Here is a 20,548-nt window from a genome sequence, read left to right as displayed (position 1 = left end):
CATTCAGCTCAGGTACCACTTCATCCGGACTGTTTTGGAGGAGGGTCAGTTACGGTTTGAGAAGATTCACACAAGTGAGAATCCTGCCGATATGTTCACGAAGGCAGTTCCATAGGAGAAGCTGATTTCTTCATCAGTTTCAGTTGGTCTTCTTGATTGATAATTATGGAATGTATACCAGTAGAGTCCTAGTGTTTTTTCCAGTGCATGTTGCATGTACAATGGGAGATTGTTCGGTGTGGAGCCTGATTAGTCTCCAAGTGGGAGATTGTTGAAATGTGGTGACTGATCAGCAAAGTATTGTACACTCAGCATGTATCCTTGCCGGGTTTGTTGATGAAAACCGACATTGTAATAAAACCCTAAAAAGACCGACTTTGTTTTTTGCCCTAAAAATGCATGTTATAAGTGGTTGGGATGCTTAAGGCATTGTAATGTTGATGTACTATTTTCGCTGGATAATAAGAAAGATTGGACGACTGTGTATGGTGGACGTAACCCATTTTGGGTGAACCACGTTAAATCTCTGTGTTATCTGTGTCCTATTTTATTTCTTTATCTTTTGTATTTAAATCTGCATATAATTATTAGTTCATATTTGCTTCGGATCTGCTTGAAACCCTAACACAACCGACCCCAAAAAATATCATTGATGAAAAATCAGGTGGGGTCACCAATGGCTATAGCCAATTTAGAAAGTCTATCAACTTCACCATTACCTTCCCTGTAAATGTGGCTAACCTGAAATTCCTCAAAGGTAGCTAGCAGTGCCAGGATCAGTTGAAGCCACTCGTTAATACGCCAACCAGGGATGCTATTACAGCAAATCACATTAATAACATTTAATGAGTCTCCCTCCAAATGAATTATCTGCACCCCTAGCTCCTTCCCTAACTGAAGATCTCTAAAAGCCGCTCTGAATTCTGCTTCATTATTAGTGGCCACACCAATATTTTTAGAGATTTCTTTTAAACAGAGACCATCAGAGTCCCTCAGAATACAACCAACTCCACTTTGACCCGGATTTCCTATAGACGTACCATCAAAGTTTACCTAGAACCACCCAACCTCTGGTGCATCCCATTTCAGCCCCACTCTTGGATTGATCTAATCCACCGGGGTACCCAGTTTGAAGATCGGAGGGATGAGTAGGTTTGGAAGAACTAGCTTAATCTTACAATCCTAGTCAGTGAACAAATTTTTCTTTAATGATTTGCATTGGGCAGCCTCATTCAGGAGTTCAGTTAGGTGGTTCTCTATTTTCCCACAAAGAGACAATAGGCTCATTTCTTTACCCTAGAAGATTTTGCGGTTCTTTTCTTTCCATATTTCTCAGATCAGAAGAGATGGGAGGATAAAAAGAAGATCAACAAAAACAACCTTACTTGTCGGTTTAGGCCATTGCAAAAACCAGTTGACCAGCCTTGTTGGGAAGGGGCCAAAGATTCGCAGTTTACCCATGAAATGCCACCAACAGTGACTGGAGAATTTGTAGTGGAGAAGAAGATGATCCACAGTCTCTTCCTTTGCCAAACATAAAGGACATCTGCTAGGTCCATTGATACCCATTGATTGGAGACTTTCTTGAGTCAATATTTTTCTCTGACAAGCCAACCAGGCAAAGGAGCCCGCTTTGGGAAGGAGATGTTGATGCCAAAAAAGATTAAAAGGTGAGTCTTGTTTGTCGATAGCCACTTCTTTCAGTTTGTTACCAAAACATACTTTGTATTTGCCATCAGAGGAGCTGCACCACCTAATAATGTCCCTATCAGGGGAAGGGAAAATAAACCTTTTGTTGAGAATGTCAGCAAACAGGTCCTTCTGATGCTGATCGAAGTCTAGTTGATCCAAAGAGTTCCATTTCCATTTGGCAATACCATTTTCTTGGATCAAATAACCATAATCACAGATATTGTGCCCCTAAAGGCGACAGGTTTCTACCATAATAGGTTGCAAAGAGGGGTTATGGCATAGGGCAGCTTCACCAGACCAAGAATCAAACCAAAAGGAGGCATCCCTGCCATTCCTGACATCCCAGGTAACCTGATCATTGATGATTTCCCTGTTGTCCATAATGAAATTCTAGATAGCTGAGCCTCTGGGAGCATTGTTGATAGTCAGTATCCTTTTAGGCTCCAGGGAGTCCATATATTTGTGTTTTAAGAGCCTTACCCATTTTTTCTTCCCATCGCTATAAATTTCCCAAACCAACTTAGCACCCATTGCTAAATTCATAATTGAGATTTGGTGAATGTCAGCACCTCCTACCTTTTTTGGTTGGCAGATATTTTTCCAAGCTATCAAAGGGAATTTACCTTTGTCATCTGAACCATTCCAAAGGAAATTTCTCATTAGAGAAATCAATTCATCTTCAAATGCCACTGATAATCTCAGGCAAGCCATGGAAAAAACCGATAGCGCTGGAAGAATCGATTTTATCATAGTAAGCTTCCCAGTAGAGGATAACCACTTGCCTTTCCAAGATGCAAGTTTAGATTTGCACTTATCAAAAAGATGCTTCTAGTAGTAAGATCTGTTGCTACCAATGAAGAGGGGAGTACCAAGAAACTTCCCAGGGAAGTTAGTGATTTCGAGATTAAGAATCCTTGATAATACAGCTTGTAGGTTAAGTGGGATGTTAACAAAAAACACTTCAGATTTATGCCAGTTGATTTTTTGCATGGAAGCCAAACAGTAATTATCAAGGAATGATTTAACAGTTCTAGCTTCCCACCTACAAGCCGAACCAAATAAAATGGTGTCATCAGCAAACTGGAGATGAGTCATTTTTTCAACCCCTGATGCCACATTAACTCCAACCCAACGATCATCTTGTTGAAGAGCTCTAATAGATTGACCTAGAGCTTCAGCCATTATGATCAACAAAAATGGTGATAACGGATCACCTTGTCTGATTCCTCTTGTCGAAGAGAAAAAACCATGGGATGAGCCATTAACCAGAACAAAGAATTTGGGGGAAGAAAGACAACTCATGACCCAGGTGAGCCATTCCTTGTAGAAGCCAAATTTATTAAGAACACCAAATAAGAAAACCCTATCGACCATGTCATAAGCTTTCAGGATGTCCAGTTTTAAAACCATACAAGAGTTCTTGGTCTTCCGAGCTGTGTGAAGCATTTCATTAGCAACGATAATGCCTTCCACAATGGATCTTCCAAGGGCAAAATCGCTTTGTTCATATGATATAATGTGATTTGGGAGGGGCTTCAATCTGTTAGCAATGATCTTTGTTACAATCTTATATACAGTGTTACATAGAGTAATGGGCCTAAAGTCACTCATCTGTTGTGGATTTTGCTTCTTCGGAATTAGAGTCAAAAAGGTGTGATTGAAAGCTCCTAACATAGTCATATTCTTTCTTGATTCTTCTACTGCAAGGTGTAGATCTCGAGCAATGATGGAAGAAAGCAACAGGGAAGCCATCCAGGCCAGGAGTCTTATCCGGTTTCAGCTAGAAGGTGGTAGTCCTTACCTCGTCAATTGAAATAGAAGTACAAAGAGTTGTATTTTGATCACCAGATATAATAGATGGGATTGAGTTCAAAATTTTGGTTCTTGCTTCATGATCGATCTGATGGACCCCGTTCAACAAAGAGTCAAAGAATCTTACAGCTTCCTATGCAATGTCCTCATAATTCCTAACAGTAACTCCATCTGGTCTCATAATTTCTGATATTCTGTTTCTATTTCGATAGGCAATAGCCGACCGGTGGAATAATTTGGTGTTTTTGTCACCTTCCTTAAGCCACAACTCCCTTGATTTTTGACGCCAATGAATTTCCTCACACCGAAGGATTTCATTTAGGTCAGACTTAAGAGAATTTTCTTTGATAAATAGATCCTTGGTCATTCTAGAAGTGATTACAGAGCTAGTTAAGTCTGCTAGTTCAGCCTTAATTCTTAATTTCTCCATATGAATATTCTTGAAATGGCTCTTATTCCATTCTTTGATCTTGACCTTAATATACTTGAGCTTTTTATTAAGAATGAGAAGTCTCCAATAATTTCCAAAAACTAGTTCATTCCACCAAGTGGTTATAAGGTCATATAGTTCAGGCATTCTAAACCACATTTTCTCAAACCGGAACGGGGTGCCCCCCTCCGCTTGACCCAAGGTGACCTCCAGACAGATCGGGTAGTGATCTGATCCGATAAGCAAGAGAATCGATGATTCTAAAGATAAATTTTGTCCTAACCACTCACTAGAGATAAGAAACTGGTCAAGCCGTTCAACAATATTAGTAAAAACTGTTCTCCAGTTTGTCCATGTGAAAATACCATTTTTTGGAACAATGTCTAAAAGGTGATTCTGCTCAACAAAATCCAAACATTCCTTCTGGGACGTACTGGTTCTCTGAATACCCCCACTTTTCTCAGTGCTAGAGAGGATAGCATTGAAGTCCCTGGCTACCACGCAAGTACCATTGGTAATATTGTTTAGTTTGCTGGATAAGAGATCCCAGAGAGCCCGTTTTTCACCGACAGTAGATGGTTTGTACACATTGAAAAGATTGAAATTCTCATTCCGTCCAAGAATGGTAACCGAGCAGTGTTGCCAATACTTATCATCCCCTACAAGTGAGATCTTAACATTCATGGGGTTCCAAATGATACCCAAGCCACTAGAGGTTCCATCCAATTGCCTAAAAAGCCCATTCTAGTGTTTCCAAACTCTCATTTTAGCAGCAGTCTCAGCCATGCTCCATTTAGTTTCCTAAAGTAGCCAAATATCTCCTTTAGTGTCATCAATTTGGCGCTTAATCAAGCGCCGTTTGTCAGGGGCATTGATGTTCCTGACATTCCAAGATAGGAGTTTCATTGCTCCTGGGGAAGGGTATTTCCCTTCTCTAAATTAAGTTTGGTTTGACCACAAGAAGTACCAGCCACTGCAAGCATAACTTTTTTGGACTTACGCTCCCGCACACCTTTTGGATTAAAATTAGGTTTATCAATAGTTGAATCCAATTTACCAAAACCTTTTGGAGTACCCTCCAGTATAAGATCTGAGTCCAGTTCAAAGTCTTCCTCCCCCTCCAAGGCGGAGGTTTCAGTTTCTCCATCTTCTAGCTCAATACCTGTCGAGGAGTAGATCTGCCCTCCCATCTCCCTCAACGTGCCAGTCTCCATAACCGGAGAGTGAAGATTGACATTGTAGACACCCAAAATTGTCATGTCTAATTAAATAAATATCTTATTTATTTAATTATCTAAGCTTAATTCTTCTATTAATTAAATAAATCTTTATTTATTTAATTAATTAATTTATCCTCTTCTAGCCTTATTTCTCATTTAAATAAATACATTTATTTATTTAAATTATCCTTTTCCTAAATTAAATAAATATTTTATTTATTTAATTATCCCACTTCTTCTATTAAATTAAATAAATCTTTATTTATTTAATTAATTCATTAACCTTTTCTACCCATGACACATGTCATTCATCTCTTAATTCATACACTACCTACCCCTTTCATTATTTTATTATTTCTTTTACCTACCCTCTAATCATAGTCGATCTCCTTTTACACCTCTCAATCTTATCCCTCCATTTCTTATAGTGTCTTTTATATAAGGAGATGCTTCTTTCATTATCAAACCCTAATCATTGAGGCTAATCATTCACTGGACTACACTACGATCCTACTTGCAACCACATTCCGTTCTTTGTTGAGCTCTTGTGCACATAAAATCTGAGAGCAAATATATCAAGCAAGATTAATGGAGATAGGAAGAATGGAGATTCAAAACCCTATTGGACATGTGATGGTATAATCTTTGTGATTTCGTTTGATTTGCATTGTCTTAGGTAATCTTCATATGTTATGGTGGATCTTTGTTGTTGTTAGGCTAGGGTTTTGTGGTTGAATTCATTTAGCCTTTCAATATTGTTATCATTGTTATCCATTTTCACCATATACATTTTGGCACGCCCGGTGGGACTCTTGTCCCTTTTTGCATTTAACATCTTGTTGCAGATTTTGTATTTTGAAGTTGCAGATCTGACGTTTTCGACATTACCACATCTGTGCACTTTCGGATCGCGTTTTTGATTTTCTGGTGCGTCTGCAACGTCTGGGACCGCGTCTGTGTTATTGGCATTTTTTAATTTTGCAGGTTCCAGGAAAGCGCGTCTGTGTCGTAAAGTCGCGTTTATGATGTTTTTATTCGCGTCTGTGTTCAGGAAGTGCATCTGTGTTCTGTAGGCGCATCTGTGCTGCACAGAACCGCATCTGTGTCACCCAGGTGCGTCTGTGTTGAGGGTAACCGCGTCTGTGTTCACCAGTTTTGAATTTTGATTTATCATTGATTCAGTTTTTCGGATTTTGCATTTAGAGTTTCAGATTTGGTTTATTTTGAGCTAACATTTTCAGATCTAGCTAACAAAATTGGTCCAGCTTGCCTTGGAAGCTAAATCATTTGGTTGAAGGCCCCTATTTTCACAAAGTCTTTTGGGTTTAAAATTTACCTAACTTGTGTGCTTGCAGGAAGGGGTGATTATTTCAAACAAATCCAAACTACTAACAACTCTTTGTTGCAGGACCTTGGCAAGGTTTTTTGGTTTTTTTATTGTGTGCCTTGTTTTCATAGACTAGTAAACACTTCAATTGGTGCACTAAAATTGAATCATTGTCTTTTGTGTCTTGAGCAATAGGCTCTTTTTGTTTAATCTTTAGAGGGTCTGTCTTCTCGTGTGGTCATTAGGACTACTAGTGAGAAGAGAACGACCCAAGTGGTAGCAAAAGAAAAGCCATCTTCTTCCAAACCACTATAAATAACTGTATTCATGGTGAAAACTATAAATAACGTGTGCTGATTAGTTCATACCGACACTATGTCTCCCCATAAACCCGTTTGATCAAATTTATTTGATCATTTGTAGGGCGTAACCCCTACCGGCTAGGAGCCTTCTGTATTTACAGAGCTGAAAGTGCCGCATGTATGGCCACACGAGCGGATGCCCTTACTAGCACCTTTTTGTTTTAGAAGCCCAAATCCTTCTAGTTGTTGGGGCAGGAGATCAGACCTCTGGTAGCGGCCCACACACATACGGTTCTTATTAGAGATACAAAGTTCGCCACGAGGAGTTTTCATGGGGACTGATGCTTGGCTGACCTGAGAAGTGAGTGTCGAGGGTGGAGCTAGTGAGGTCAAGCATCTAAGTATCCGCTCTGAATAGCGTAGCCTCGGGGGTAAAACCCCATGTGGGATCAACAACTATTGTCTTGGCCAGCCATAAGAATTGTGCTTGACTTATGTTAAACATTCAAAACATTCAAAATAAAACAACAAAAACATTATGTCTATTGTGTCTTCAAGTGTATGCAAAACATTTTTTTTACATCAAACAACACACTTTTCTTGGAGTCATTTTGAGTCTAGACACTTGCAAACATTGAGTCCTCATCAACATTGTGTCCTCTTGTCACGAAAAACAGTCAAACAATCAGATTTGGTCACAACAAAACAACTTCAAAGATTGGAAAAATTGCACAAAATTTGCAGAAACGCGTCTGTGTCGAGCATAATAGCGTCTGTGTTGTCTAGCCACGTCTGTGAAGGGCAAAATCGTGTCTGTGTCCACAAAATCAACATTACATTTGGCAAAAAAATCTCAGAAACGTGTCTGTGTTAAACAGAGCCGCGTCTGTGTCGGGAAACTGCGTCTGTGAAGTACACAGGCGCGTCTGTGTCCAGAATTGAAAAAACCTGTTACAGTCCAGCAAACAAACACAATCAGTTTCGGAATTCTTGAGCTTCCTAGGTCATTTCTCCAGAATTTCATTTAGTAGTCAACCTATCTTTGGGTCTCACAAAGTCTATCATTGCTTCACCTCTCTCATTACATTCACAATTGTCTAAACTTGTGTCAAAAGGTCACTTGCTTGTCCTCATCATACTTTGTTAACACACTACATACAACAACACCTTGCTAAGTGGTCCCTCATCAAGGTTTCTTACCTTTGGGTCTCATTTGGTCTTACTTGGAGTCAAGGTCAACTTACCTTATCAAGAGAAACTATCCTCTCTTTGGAAGCCACACCCACTCTACTACATACATACTTGGTCTTACACTTTGGACATTGCAAGTACACTTCAGATTCATTTACATTCCATCCAACTCTTGGTCTTCCATACTCTTTCCATCTTTCATCTAGTTTCACACATCTTGGTCAATACCTAGTTCATGGTTGAAACCCGTCTTCAAAAATCTAGGAGAGAAACTAAAGAGGCTCAAGAGTCTGCAAACATGAGTTCTTATGAGTATGACAATGATATCTTTTTCAATTCTGATCATACTACATTACCTGACATGGATGCCTATAGAAACATTCCAAATGTTGAGAACATGGACACTATAAACAACAATGCTACGCACAATGACAATGTGGACAACTTTTCAGTACATTCAGCAGATGTGGAAGAATCCATTATGAATCCCCATTTCAATCGATTGGTTGAGGAAATAATGAGGAGGGATAGACAATATTTCTTACAAATGATGGTGCAAAGTGGAGCCAAGATACCTCATGACTTTGACATGTCTCAAATAATGGAACATAGACCTTTGCAACAACCTCACTCCAATATGGATCAAAGGAGACCTAATAGTGGAGGAAATAGAGGACCACACATGGTACCTGAATCACCATCAGCTTTGCTTCAAAAACCAGAGGTCCCACATACACATGGTCCAACATATGATACTCACCTTCGTAGACCATTATGGAAATCTTATGGAGAGAAATATGCTCAATCACATATCAATGCTAAGGATCAACCACCAAAGCAATTGGATATTCAAAGGCATGCTCAAAATTTGGACACAAGGAAACCTCAGGTCAAATTTGGGGGCAACACATTGGAACATGACATGCCTGTAGAATATGGTATACATGCACAAAATAGATATGGTGTTCCTCAACATTAATCTATACCAGGTGGTCCACATACGCAGCATTACTATAGACCTCCTCCATATGAACATGTGTATGATCAATATCATCCATATATGCAACATGCACCTCCTGAAATGGGTACCTCAAACATAGGATATGGTCCAAGAAGTCGATCTCCACCTAAGAGCAGTTTGGAACAACAAATTAGGGACTTACAAAAGAAAATGGAGGACATAAATACACTGAAGCCAACATACACAATGAGAGACATATGTCCTTATCCATTTGACAAGAGCATTCCAATGCCTCCATTTCCTACACACTTTGTGACGCCTAAATTTGATAAGTATAGAGGAAAGGGGGATCCTAAGGCACACATAAGACAGTTTTTCACAGCTTGCATTGAGGTAGCAGCAAAAGAGACATATTTGATGAGATTATTCCCACAAAGCTTAGGTGATCAAGCTATGGAATGGTTCTCCCAACTTCCACCTGGTATTAAGTCATGGGGTGACTTAGCAGAGACATTTATTCAACATTTCTCCTACAACATAGAGACAGACATATTAGTCACTACTTTGTGCAACACCAAGCAAAAAGAGGGAGAATCCTTTGCATCATTTTTACAAAGATGGAGAAATCTAGCCAGCAGATGCTCTTGTGAAATTCCGCAAAAACAAATGGTAGAAATGTTCACACAAAATGTTAATAAAGAAATTGACTATGATCTAAGGAAAGCTTGTTTGTCCACCTTCAAGGACGTTATTGAAAAAGGCTTAGCAACAGAAAAGGTCCTAATTGAACAAGGAGTCATCAAGATATTCAAGGAAAACAAAGATGACTTTAAAGGAAAAGATAAGCCAAGATTTTGGAATAAAAACAAGAACACAGTCAATGATGGTGTTGTTGATGCCAACACAATGCAGCCCAAATTCATTTTTTCGGGATCAAGTTCTACAAACAATCAGGTGAATACTCAAACAACTTCCAGAACACGAAGGGAGTACACCCCATTGGGAGAACCACTTGAGTCAGTTTTTAAGAAGCTAGTGGCAAACAAGGTGATCACAATTCCAGATTTCCCGCCATATGAACCAAAGGTCAAACCAAATTGGTGGAATGATGATGAGTATTGTGAATTTCATAAGAGCAAGGGTCATAAGACGGGAAATTGCCATCGACTGAAGAACATCATACAAGATCTCATTGATAGAGGTGACAATGAGATTGAGGGACACTCGTCTAATCAAGAACATGAGATGTTTAAGGAACCATTCCCAAAACATGACAAGGGAAAAGCTAAAGCCACAAAGGATCAAACCAACTATAGCAGAGCATCCTATAACTATGATTCAACTATCAATCACATCTCGATGGACAATTACATCTCTACTATTATCATCAACGACAAAGCGTCTGAGAATTCTACCCAGAGACCCAGGATTGTCCTGAAAGGTGTTGGATCTTCTTCTGAACCTACCTTTGAATGTCATGTTACAACCCACCGAGGGAAAATCACATTGCAAGGTGCTCCAACTAAAAACAACGCTTCATCATCAACCAAACCTGAGTATGACCTTGTAGAACAGTTAGGGAAGACACCCGCGCTCATTTCAATCCTTGAGCTATTACGCATATCTCCCGCACATAAAGCCATTCTTGACAAAATCTTAAGAGATACTGTTGTTCCTACTAATCTGAACGTGGACCAATTTCAAGCCATGGTGGGATACCTTTCCGTTCCACACTCCCTTACTTTCACAGAAGCCGATGACACCTCCGTAAATCAGCCACATAATGCACCTTTACACATTGAAGTCTTCCTACACAAACATAGAATAAAACGAGTCCTGATAGATGGAGGAGCAGGTCTGAACATTTGTACATTGAGCACTATTAAACAATTGAGATATTTTGATAAAGCTGTGAATTCTACAAACAAAATCACCATCAAGGCATATGATGATGAAGAGCGTTCATCCAAGGGCACAATCATTTTACCTCTCAGAGTTGGGCCAGTTACGAGGGATGTGGTTTGTCAAGTCCTAGACCTTGATCTCACATACAATATATTGCTAGGATGTCCATGGATTCATGAGATGAGCGCAGTCCCATCTACATATCATCGATGTATCAAGTTTCCATACAATGGAGTTGAAGTGACCGTCAAAGCTGACCCAAATCCATTCATATATTGCAACAATTTGCAACCTAGATCAGAAATAACAATTCCAGTCAATCGAGAAGCTATTCCTTCATCAGCATATGTGGATCCAGAATCCTTGAAACCTTCTACATCAAAGCAAGCAGAGCTCAAAGAAAAGTTCAAGTTTAAAGACATGGGATGTGGTGAGTATATCTTTCATGTTGATCAACTCCCACTATCTCCTAAGAGATTGAGTCGATAGGAACAATCTATAAACAATTTGCAAGGAATTTGGTGTGAACCACCTAGTGTTGTGGCTACTAAGTCTGAATGCAAATCTCCTCTAGTGGTGCAAGCATCTCTTGATATCAATAGTCCTAAGAGTGGTTCCTGCAAAGAATCTATTGAGCATATCGCCAAACCTCTTGATAACTCACATAGCCTTACCATTTCATCCACTCAAACCATTTCCACTCCACTTCTAGACTTGGACCAATAAGAATTGCAAAAGCCCTTACTCATTGGGGATCAAAAATCAAACTTTGAAAGGAAAAATCTAAAAGTCAAAAATAAAGAAAAGTCCTTGAGTCCAAATCAAAATCAAAAGCTATTGGACTCTGCAAAAATCAAAGTCAAGGATAAAAATCCTATGAAAGAAAAGGAACAAGAGTTGATCTCCCCTAATATCAAAATAACTGGGAGAAAAAGTTCTACAATTCTAAGTCAAAAAGCATACTTGTTGATCCTAAGTCTCCATCATGCTATCCTACTCTTACTTCTTTTCACAATCATAAGCCTTCATCACTCATCCACTTGTTCTACAGATCCATCCCCTTCTGGAGATACATCATGGACCTTTAATGGAGCTTCCTTGAAGGACTTTGTTATCAGGGATGCCCAAACTTCTTCAGGTGACACGCATACGGGCCTGTGTAGTGCACACATTAGTAATTCTATCTCAGTTCCCTTATCAAGGAAGACAGTCGCTCGAGCTACATATCATTCAGTCAAGGAACAATGCAGCTACAATCACAAAGTCAAGCCTCGCACATTTGAGGTAGGGGATTTAGTTCTCAGAGAAAATCCTAAAAATCAACAAGACAGAGAGAAGAAGGGCAAGTTCGAACCAAACTGGCTTGGTCCCTACATTATTACAGCAGCATATGGATCTGGTGCATATCAGCTCTCAACTATAGAAGGTGAACCTTTGGAGGATCCTATCAACAGCATGCACCTTCGCAGGTTCTACACATAGCTCTTCAGAATATCCTAAATTCAAAAATACAAAAAAAAAAATTATAAAACAAAAAAATCGTTACTTGGTGAAAACCTGGCGAACAGGCGCCCCGTGACACAAAAAAAATCAAAAAATCGAAAAAAAAAAAGAAGTAAAGAGAAATAATTTCGTCCAACAATGAAAACCACTTCGGTGGCGCCCTGGGCAAGTACCATGGTGAAAACTGGGTCACCAGTGCCATGCGTAGAGACATTGCTCCTCCCTCCTTCAGGATTCACTTTCATCCCTTCACTTTGCACACACTCACAACCTATTCGTTCATAATAAACTTACCCATTCCCATCATCTCTTGTTATTGATCTACCTAAGATTGGTTAGCCATTCATAATAAACCTCCCTTTCCATCCATAATAAATTAGATCCTACCTGTGGCTAAGGCAAATCCTACGTCTAGTAATGGGTGTGGAACTAAGAGCATCACATGTTTCGAGGAGTATAGTTTCTTCCAGCTTCCTTCAATCTATCTGCGCACAATCCACAATAAAGAAACATTTGCATCACTGATCTGCAATAAAGTTCTGTCTTCTTCACAATAAGGTATCGGTTTTATGGATTCAGTCAGTTTTAGATGAGACACAGCAGCAACAATGGGCTTCAACAAAATCAAATCTTTCAACAGACTCAGACAACATTATGGTTCAGTGCTATCTATCCTTTCTGTGAAAGTAAACATTGTAACCACAATCAAATAAGACTTATAAGAGTGACAAGAGACACTAAACTTGAGGACTACAGTGGATGTTGGTGTCGAGTCTTGGTTTTCTTTTGATTTTATCTTTTAGTGACATGTCTTTTAGCTTTTCCAGGATGTCTCTGAATAGAGATTCTATCTCCAGGATGTCTTTGACTAGAAAGGCGAGGATGGGATATCGTCACCTATTTGTATTTGCTGTCTATGGATTGTCTCTTAGTAATGCTATGACTTGTCCAAGGATATGAGGACACTGTGAGTCTAGTGTGAACTGGGGCATTCCTTGTTTGTGACTGTATTATCTCCATGCAAATAGGTACAATGACTTTCTGGGTCGAACATATGCCTCGATTGTCATAACCTACTTACCATAATAAAGCTTAATGATGATAACGTACAAGAAGCTCTTTCACTTTCATATCTTTTGTCTTTCATCCCCCTTTCTTGATTGACTTCCATCATCTTTCTCGAGTCCGCGTAGCCTGCTATCACATGACTGAGTATAATGACACACCAAAAAACATTTGCATTTCATGTAGTTGCACCTGCATTACCACATATAAGCATTTCATACATACATATAGATATTACAAATGCATCACATCCTGCACACAACAACTGTTAGCACAAATTACATTTTGCATTATCATATTCATTTGCATTACATACATTCACATTTACATCATGCATACACATATAAAACATAAAAGGACAAAAATACTGCATTACATCATATAAATATTGGCATCCATAGCATAAAACATACATCATAAAATATCTCATCACATAGGTACGCATGCATATAGTTGCCGCAAAAATGAATCATCTCGTATATATAATCCAAAAAGTGTCATGATACAATGATGTCAAAATCATATGGCTACAAAAAACCACCCACAGGTGTCTACAATACAAAACTGATACAAAGGGAGCCCTCTACGGCTATGATGAACTCCCCCCCTCGGAGCCGCTTGGCCTCGGTGAAATCTGAGCCCCTGAAGGACCCGCCCCAGGATCATCCTGCCTGTCCCCCCTATCTGGTGGTGGTGGAGGGCCCATAACCCCACCACTCGATGCCTATCTCCTCCGGCTCCCTCTCGTAGCTGTCGCTGTACACGACGGTCTATGGAAGCTCCTCGCCCGCTGATCTGCTGGCATTGCACTATAGTAGAGGTCCCTCCAGTAGGCTATCTCCTCCCCTGCTCGCAGAACATAGGCATATCTGGCCCCGGTGTCCTCTGCGGCCTGTCTCCCTGCCCTCAGTGCTGTCTCAGCCTCTGTGTAGCGCTGGATAGCCTGATCCCACTTTCGCTCAGTATCCCTGAGCCTCGTCCTGAGTCGATCCCTCTCCCTCTTCAACTCTTGGATCTCATCTGCCTGGCCCTGGCAGATCTCCCTCAACTCTAGCAGCTCATCCTCCACTGGGTTGGCCCCCTCTGCCTTTGCCTGTGGCTCCCCCTCTGCGGGTGCCTGCCCCTGTGCCTGTACTGGTACCTGTCTCTGTCCCTGTCCCTGTATCTATACCTGCCTGGGACCCTGTGCTGCTGGCACCTGTAGCGGCAATCCACCGCGACCCCTCACCACCCGAGCCTGTCTCTCCTCTCCACCCTCCCTCTGAGGTGCAACTCGCCTCTCTCCAACTACTCCCCTCCTCCTTCGTCAGCCTCTGCCCCCATCGCCTCCACCATCATCCTCGTCACCACTACCATCTGCCTCCAGTGCCTCTCTTGGATCTGTCAATCGTGGGAATGGATGCTCTGTCCAATATGCTGTATACTCAGCATCCATCCCGACATCCTCGATCTCTAGCCACATGTCCCAAGGTAGAGGCATCATCTCTACAAGCTGAGTCACTACCTGATCATATGACAGCAACGGCCCAAACTACGCCTGATCTCTGACTATGCGGGCATACACGCCTGAGCCCCAGGGCGTCCTCTGAATCCGGCCAAACTGTCGGCCAACCCTATCCACCAGCTATCTCTCTAATACATAGGGCGTCCGCCCAATCAGGTACCTGCTCCGAAAGGTGTAGGGCAACTCAACTGCATCTTCCTCCCACTCCTCACAACCCAAATATGGTCTCCATATGACCACATCAATGTCGTCCAACACTCGCCGCCAGTGGTCCAACCTGCCAATCCACGGTTGTGATGTGATCATATCATACAAATGTACAAAGCTGCGTCCATGACCCCTGCCCTTGAAGTGTATCGGTCGGGTAACTGACAGATGCTCGTAGGCCCGTACCTGCAGTAGTGTCACTCCACAGCCCAATCCCATTGATCCATGATAAACAAACTGATGAAGCTCATACTATAAATGGGTCAGCACACAAGGTCCCCGGGCATATCTGGTGTGCTGCGTCACCAGTGTCTCCAGTGCTCCTCCCCAGCCCACAGCCAACCCCCGTGTCGCCCTGTCCGAACACAGGAACCCATTGATAGCCCCTCCGATCACTGCCGGCAATGCTAACCCGGTGGCTGTCATGGTGTCCCATGCCACGTGTCCTACCCTCATCTCCAGTCCAGGGTCCTAGAATACCCGTCTCAATGCCTCCCTATCTCCATCGCGATCGTATGAGATCAGCTCCCCATCGATCGATATCCTCAGTATCCTATAGACATCCTCCAGGGTGACTGTCATCTCACCCATCAACAAATGGAATGTGCACGTCTCAGAGTGCCATCTCTCAGCCAGTGTAGTCAGCAAACCCATGTTTGCCCAAAACTCAGGCACATACAACACATGTCTCAATCTCATCTCCTCAATGGCAGCTCTATCCTCAAACGACAACTCAGGTCGCAACCTCTGCGTCGACGGGAATCTCTCCTGTGACTCCAGCATTGGCAAATACTCCTGCAGTCAAGTAAATCAATCATGTCAGTCTTAGTGGCATTCATTGTTTATCACAAAATGCTACTTTTTATCTAAATGCATCTGGCTATCTATCCTAGTGACACTCACTGTTCATCACAAAGTGTTGCTATTTATCCTAGTGGTACTCCCTATTCATCACAAAGTACTACGTGTGTGACACTCACTGTTCATCACAAAGTGTTACTCACATTTGCACTCCCTGTTCATCACAAAGTGCTGCTCATATTTCAGTACTCCCTGTTCATCACAAAGTACTCTATCTTGGTACTCACTGTTCATCACAAAGTGCCTTGATCTATCATAGTCTTCCTAGAGGACCTGCTTGAGTGTATCCTCTCAGTAGCTTATCCAATCGACAGCGTATGTTCATCACAGAACTGCCGATTTGACCTAGAAGATGCAAATTCATACTTTTCAAACGCAAACGTGCTTACATGACATAAACGCGCTCAAAGACTACATAGACGTGCTTGAAAAACACAGACGCGCCTTCTTGACATAGACGTGCCTATGCTCTGCACAGACGCGCCTGAACGACACAAACGTGCCTTCTTGGCACAAACGCGCCTGAACATCACAGACGCGGCCGCATTTGACACAGACGCGGGTCCAGACATAAACGCGCTGGCACAAACACAAACGCGCCTAGCAAACAAAGACGTGCCTGGCACCAACGCAGACGCGCCTAAATGTTTTCTGACACTTTTTGGACCCTAGTCTGAGCGCATTTATTACCCTATTCGACATGCATTAATGACAAAAATTAAATGCGTCAAAGTACAAGGAGGTTTGGTGGTACTTACCGGCTCTCCTACCTCTGCTGGCCTCTGAAATCGGCGAACGCGGTCGAATCTGTGAGTGAAAGCCATCGCTGCTGACTGCTCCTGCTCTTTTTTTGCTCTGCAATATGCTCTCGTGGATGTGTAGATGACAATGAGGATGTATTTTCCCCCCGTGGTCTATCTTATAGCCTACCCTAGCCCTCGCCTTCATTTCCCGAGTCAGTCTTCTTTATCCCATGACTCTGTCACTTTATCTGGTCAGTCCATTCTAGCCTTTCTTTCTTATCGAGAGATTGTCTGCAATCTTTTTAGACATTTTCATCCAATCTCTCGAGGGGGCATATCATTCCCATCCTGGGGCAACTCTATATCAGTTCATATTATCTTCTTTGAAACAATGCGACAAGTCACATTGTCTCAAAGAGGGGCAAAATGTAGACACCCAAAATTGTCATGTCTAATTAAATAAATATTTTATTTATTTAATTATCTAAGCTTAATTCTTCTATTAATTAAATAAATCTTTATTTATTTAATTAATTCATTTATCCTCTTCTAGCCTTATTTCTCATTTAAATAAATACATTTATTTATTTAAATTATCCTTTTCCTAAATTAAATAAATATTTTATTTATTTAATTATCCCACTTCTTCTATTAAATTAAATAAATCTTTATTTATTTAATTAATTCATTAACCTTTTCTACCCATGACACATGTCATTCATCTCTTAATTCATACACTACCTACCCCTTTCATTATTTTATTATTTCTTTTACCTACCCTCTAATCATAGCCGACCTCCTTTTACACCTCTCAATCTTATCCCTCCATTTCTTATAGTGTCTTCTATATAAGGAGATGCTTCTTTCATTATCAAACCCTAATCATTGAGGCTAATCATTCACTGGACTACACTACGATCCTACTTGCAACCACATTTCGTTCTTTGTTGAGCTCTTGTGCACATAAAATCTGAGAGCAAATATATCAAGCAAGATCAATGGAGATAGGAAGAATGGAGATTCAAAACCCTATTGGACATGTGATGGTATAATCTTTGTGATTTCATTTGATTTGCATTGTCTTAGGTAATCTTCATATGTTATGGTGGATCTTTGTTGTTGTTAGGCTAGGGTTTTGTGGTTGAATTCATTTAGCCTTTCAATATTGTTATCATTGTTATCCATTTTCACCATATACAGACATCTTCAATTACCAGTTGATTCCTCGACACATAGGGAGAGGGTGGAAGTGAATCCGCTAGCTTAGATTCAATATCTGCCTGGAGGGTTTTGGTCTTCTCTGAAAGTGTGAGAAGATCTTGTTGACTCTCACATTGACTAGAGGAGGGACAAATTATGATCAAAGGGGTTGCTTCCGTTAGTGGGATATTCTCATTGTCAAGAGTGTTGTTGCAAATAGCTTCCCCAGTGTCAAAGGTAATAGAAGGTTCTGGTTGTAGATTTACTTCAATAGGAGATTGCATACAGGAATAACTTTGTTGAATCATAGCCAAAACATCACAACTAATACAATATGATCTAAGGAAAAGCATTTACGACAAATATGCAGTTGATCTTCTTTATCAATCTTTTGGATCCAGATCTTCCCCGCCCCAATAATTTTGACTTCGTCGGGAATCTTGTTGATTCGGTCCATGCTAATACAAATTCTGAGGAAGCTTCCCCATAATTTATCCTCCAAGATACCATCTCTTGATACAAAGGTACCAAATTCTTTGCATATATCCTTGATGACATCAATGTGCCAATAATCTGAGGGACAATTATACAGTCTTATCCATACCTTGTTGTTCAGCAGTACATATGTTTGGGGATTGAAATTGGGCTACCAATCAATGGTGTGAACTTCAATGCCATCTAAGATGCATGGACCTTTGTTTTGCCATTTATCCTTATTGTTCATAAATTCAATCATATAGAAATCATTCAGGAGGATATTAATGTTAATATCCTTACCCCACTGCGCTCTACACTAGGATTCAAAGTTATCCTTAACCCGCTTTCCACCACCCCACTTGATGAAAAGGCGCAAATTTGACCTAGCGGAATTAATTTTATTCTCATCCAAAAGGATGGTGGGTCTTGAGGTTTTTATTACTGGTTTATGAAAGCAGGGTCACTGAGGGAGGGAGGTTGCTCTTCAAAAGTCAGGGCGTCTTTCATGGCTCGACCAAGGGTTATGATTGTTAGGGTGGAAATTGGATCTCCAGAACCTGGCTTGGTCCGCCCTTGAGTTGTATTGCCTGAAGCGCCCATTCCTCTTTTCGGGATTATCGTGATCAATCAGGGGAACCAAAAAAGAGTCAGAGTGAGGATTGCCTCTCTCGGGTACCACACCGAAAATGCTAGGTTCAGGCGATGGATACTAGTATCGGGGAGCCTCAGATTTGGGATTCTTAGCCTTATGAAACCAGCCTTTGTTATTCCAAATGAAACCATTCTCCTTCCAGTTATGCGGGTCAATAGGGCATTGGTTGCCATTTGAGTAAGGGTTTCCAAAGTTTAACCCTGGTCTGGAATATCTGTTGCCCTGGACCATATTTGCTTTCCCATCATTAATTGGTTTCTGAACAGCCTGCAATCTACCTTTCTTGATGGGGAAAGTAATGTTTGCTTCATCGCTCCAAGATCCAACCTTTGAAGACTGTGTGCCGGAATAGTGCACATCAGTAACCCTACTCCTATCGTCAGTGCCCATCCTGCTACCATCCAATGCCACCATTTTGCTCCGCTCCGAAGAGGATAAATGAATGGAAAAAAATGATAATAATTTACCATATTTATTCTACAAATCTATATATTAAAAATTAGAAAAAATTTCACCCATAAAATTACTTTATGAAGTTCTAGTAATTAAGTTAAGAATTTATTTTGATCCAAATTCTTATTTATTTAAAAGCATAACGATCACACTTTCATTTATAGCCCAATTTTCTAACCTAAAATTGTGTTTCACAAAACCTTCGAAGACTGCACACCGAAATAGCGCACATCAGTAACCCTGCTCCTATCTCCAGTGTTGATCCTGTTGCCATCCAGTGTCTCCATTTCACTCCTCTCCGAAGAGGATAAATGAATGGAAAAAATTGATAAGAATTTTCCATATTTATTCTACAAATCTATATATTAAAAATTAGAAAAAAATTCACCCATAAAATTACTTTATGAAGTTCCAATAATTAAGTTAAGAATCTATTTTGATCCAATTTCTTATTTATTTAAAAGCATAACGATCACACTTTCATTTATAGCCCAATTTTCTAGCCTAAAATCAATCAACCTTTGTGTTTCACAAAACTTTAATTGCCTCATAGAATGACGAAGGATGTCATTAGGACCTTGATTAGATTGTGCTTCTCTAGCACTATCCTAGTGATGAAGATGGTGAAAAATGACATATTAGCATAGTTGACTGATTCAGTATCTAATAAGAGATCTATGAAAGTGGAATATATAGTCGATATGGGTTTCAAGTATGTTATCAAGGGAGTGACATATATGCAGACAAATGATATTGTCAGAATGAAGATAAAGTTTGGTGCCACTGATGTGCATGGTATCTTACCAATATACATGCAAAAGATACTACTGGTATAGATGTCCACCGGTAAAGCTGACAAAGTGACAAGTGAAGGGCTCTTGTCTAATGAAGTTGAGTATTCTATGGTTTGGCATGTGAAGTGACTGGTTTAGGTGTTCCACCAAAAGACCCTCAAAGTGCAAGTTTGAAGGCAGACCGGTTAGGGTATAATTGGAAGGGTTTGTGATCCAACATATAAACTCGATTGTGTGGTTAGTTGGTGA

At 40.6% G+C, this 20,548-nt stretch overlaps 1 protein-coding gene across 1 annotated transcript in view; it reads right to left on the bottom strand.

Annotated features, from left to right (window-relative positions):
* LOC131076953 (cytochrome P450 734A1-like) overlaps positions 1-5,193 on the bottom strand; it is a 33,794-nt gene extending 28,601 nt beyond the window's left edge. The window contains exons 1-3 of the mRNA XM_059212933.1: positions 4,902-5,193; positions 4,225-4,593; positions 742-1,028 (exon numbers count right to left, since the gene is read on the bottom strand). Of these exons, the coding sequence (XP_059068916.1) occupies positions 742-1,028; positions 4,225-4,593; positions 4,902-5,193 (948 nt within the window). The remainder of the gene's footprint in view (positions 1-741; positions 1,029-4,224; positions 4,594-4,901) is intronic.
* Positions 5,194-20,548: the final 15,355 nt, after the last annotated feature.

This window comes from Cryptomeria japonica, chromosome 10 (assembly GCF_030272615.1).
Source record: "Cryptomeria japonica chromosome 10, Sugi_1.0, whole genome shotgun sequence".
Classification (NCBI taxonomy): domain Eukaryota; kingdom Viridiplantae; phylum Streptophyta; class Pinopsida; order Cupressales; family Cupressaceae; genus Cryptomeria; species Cryptomeria japonica.
Note: the sequence above shows the minus strand (reverse complement) of the source record. Positions and strands in the feature narration are given on the sequence as shown.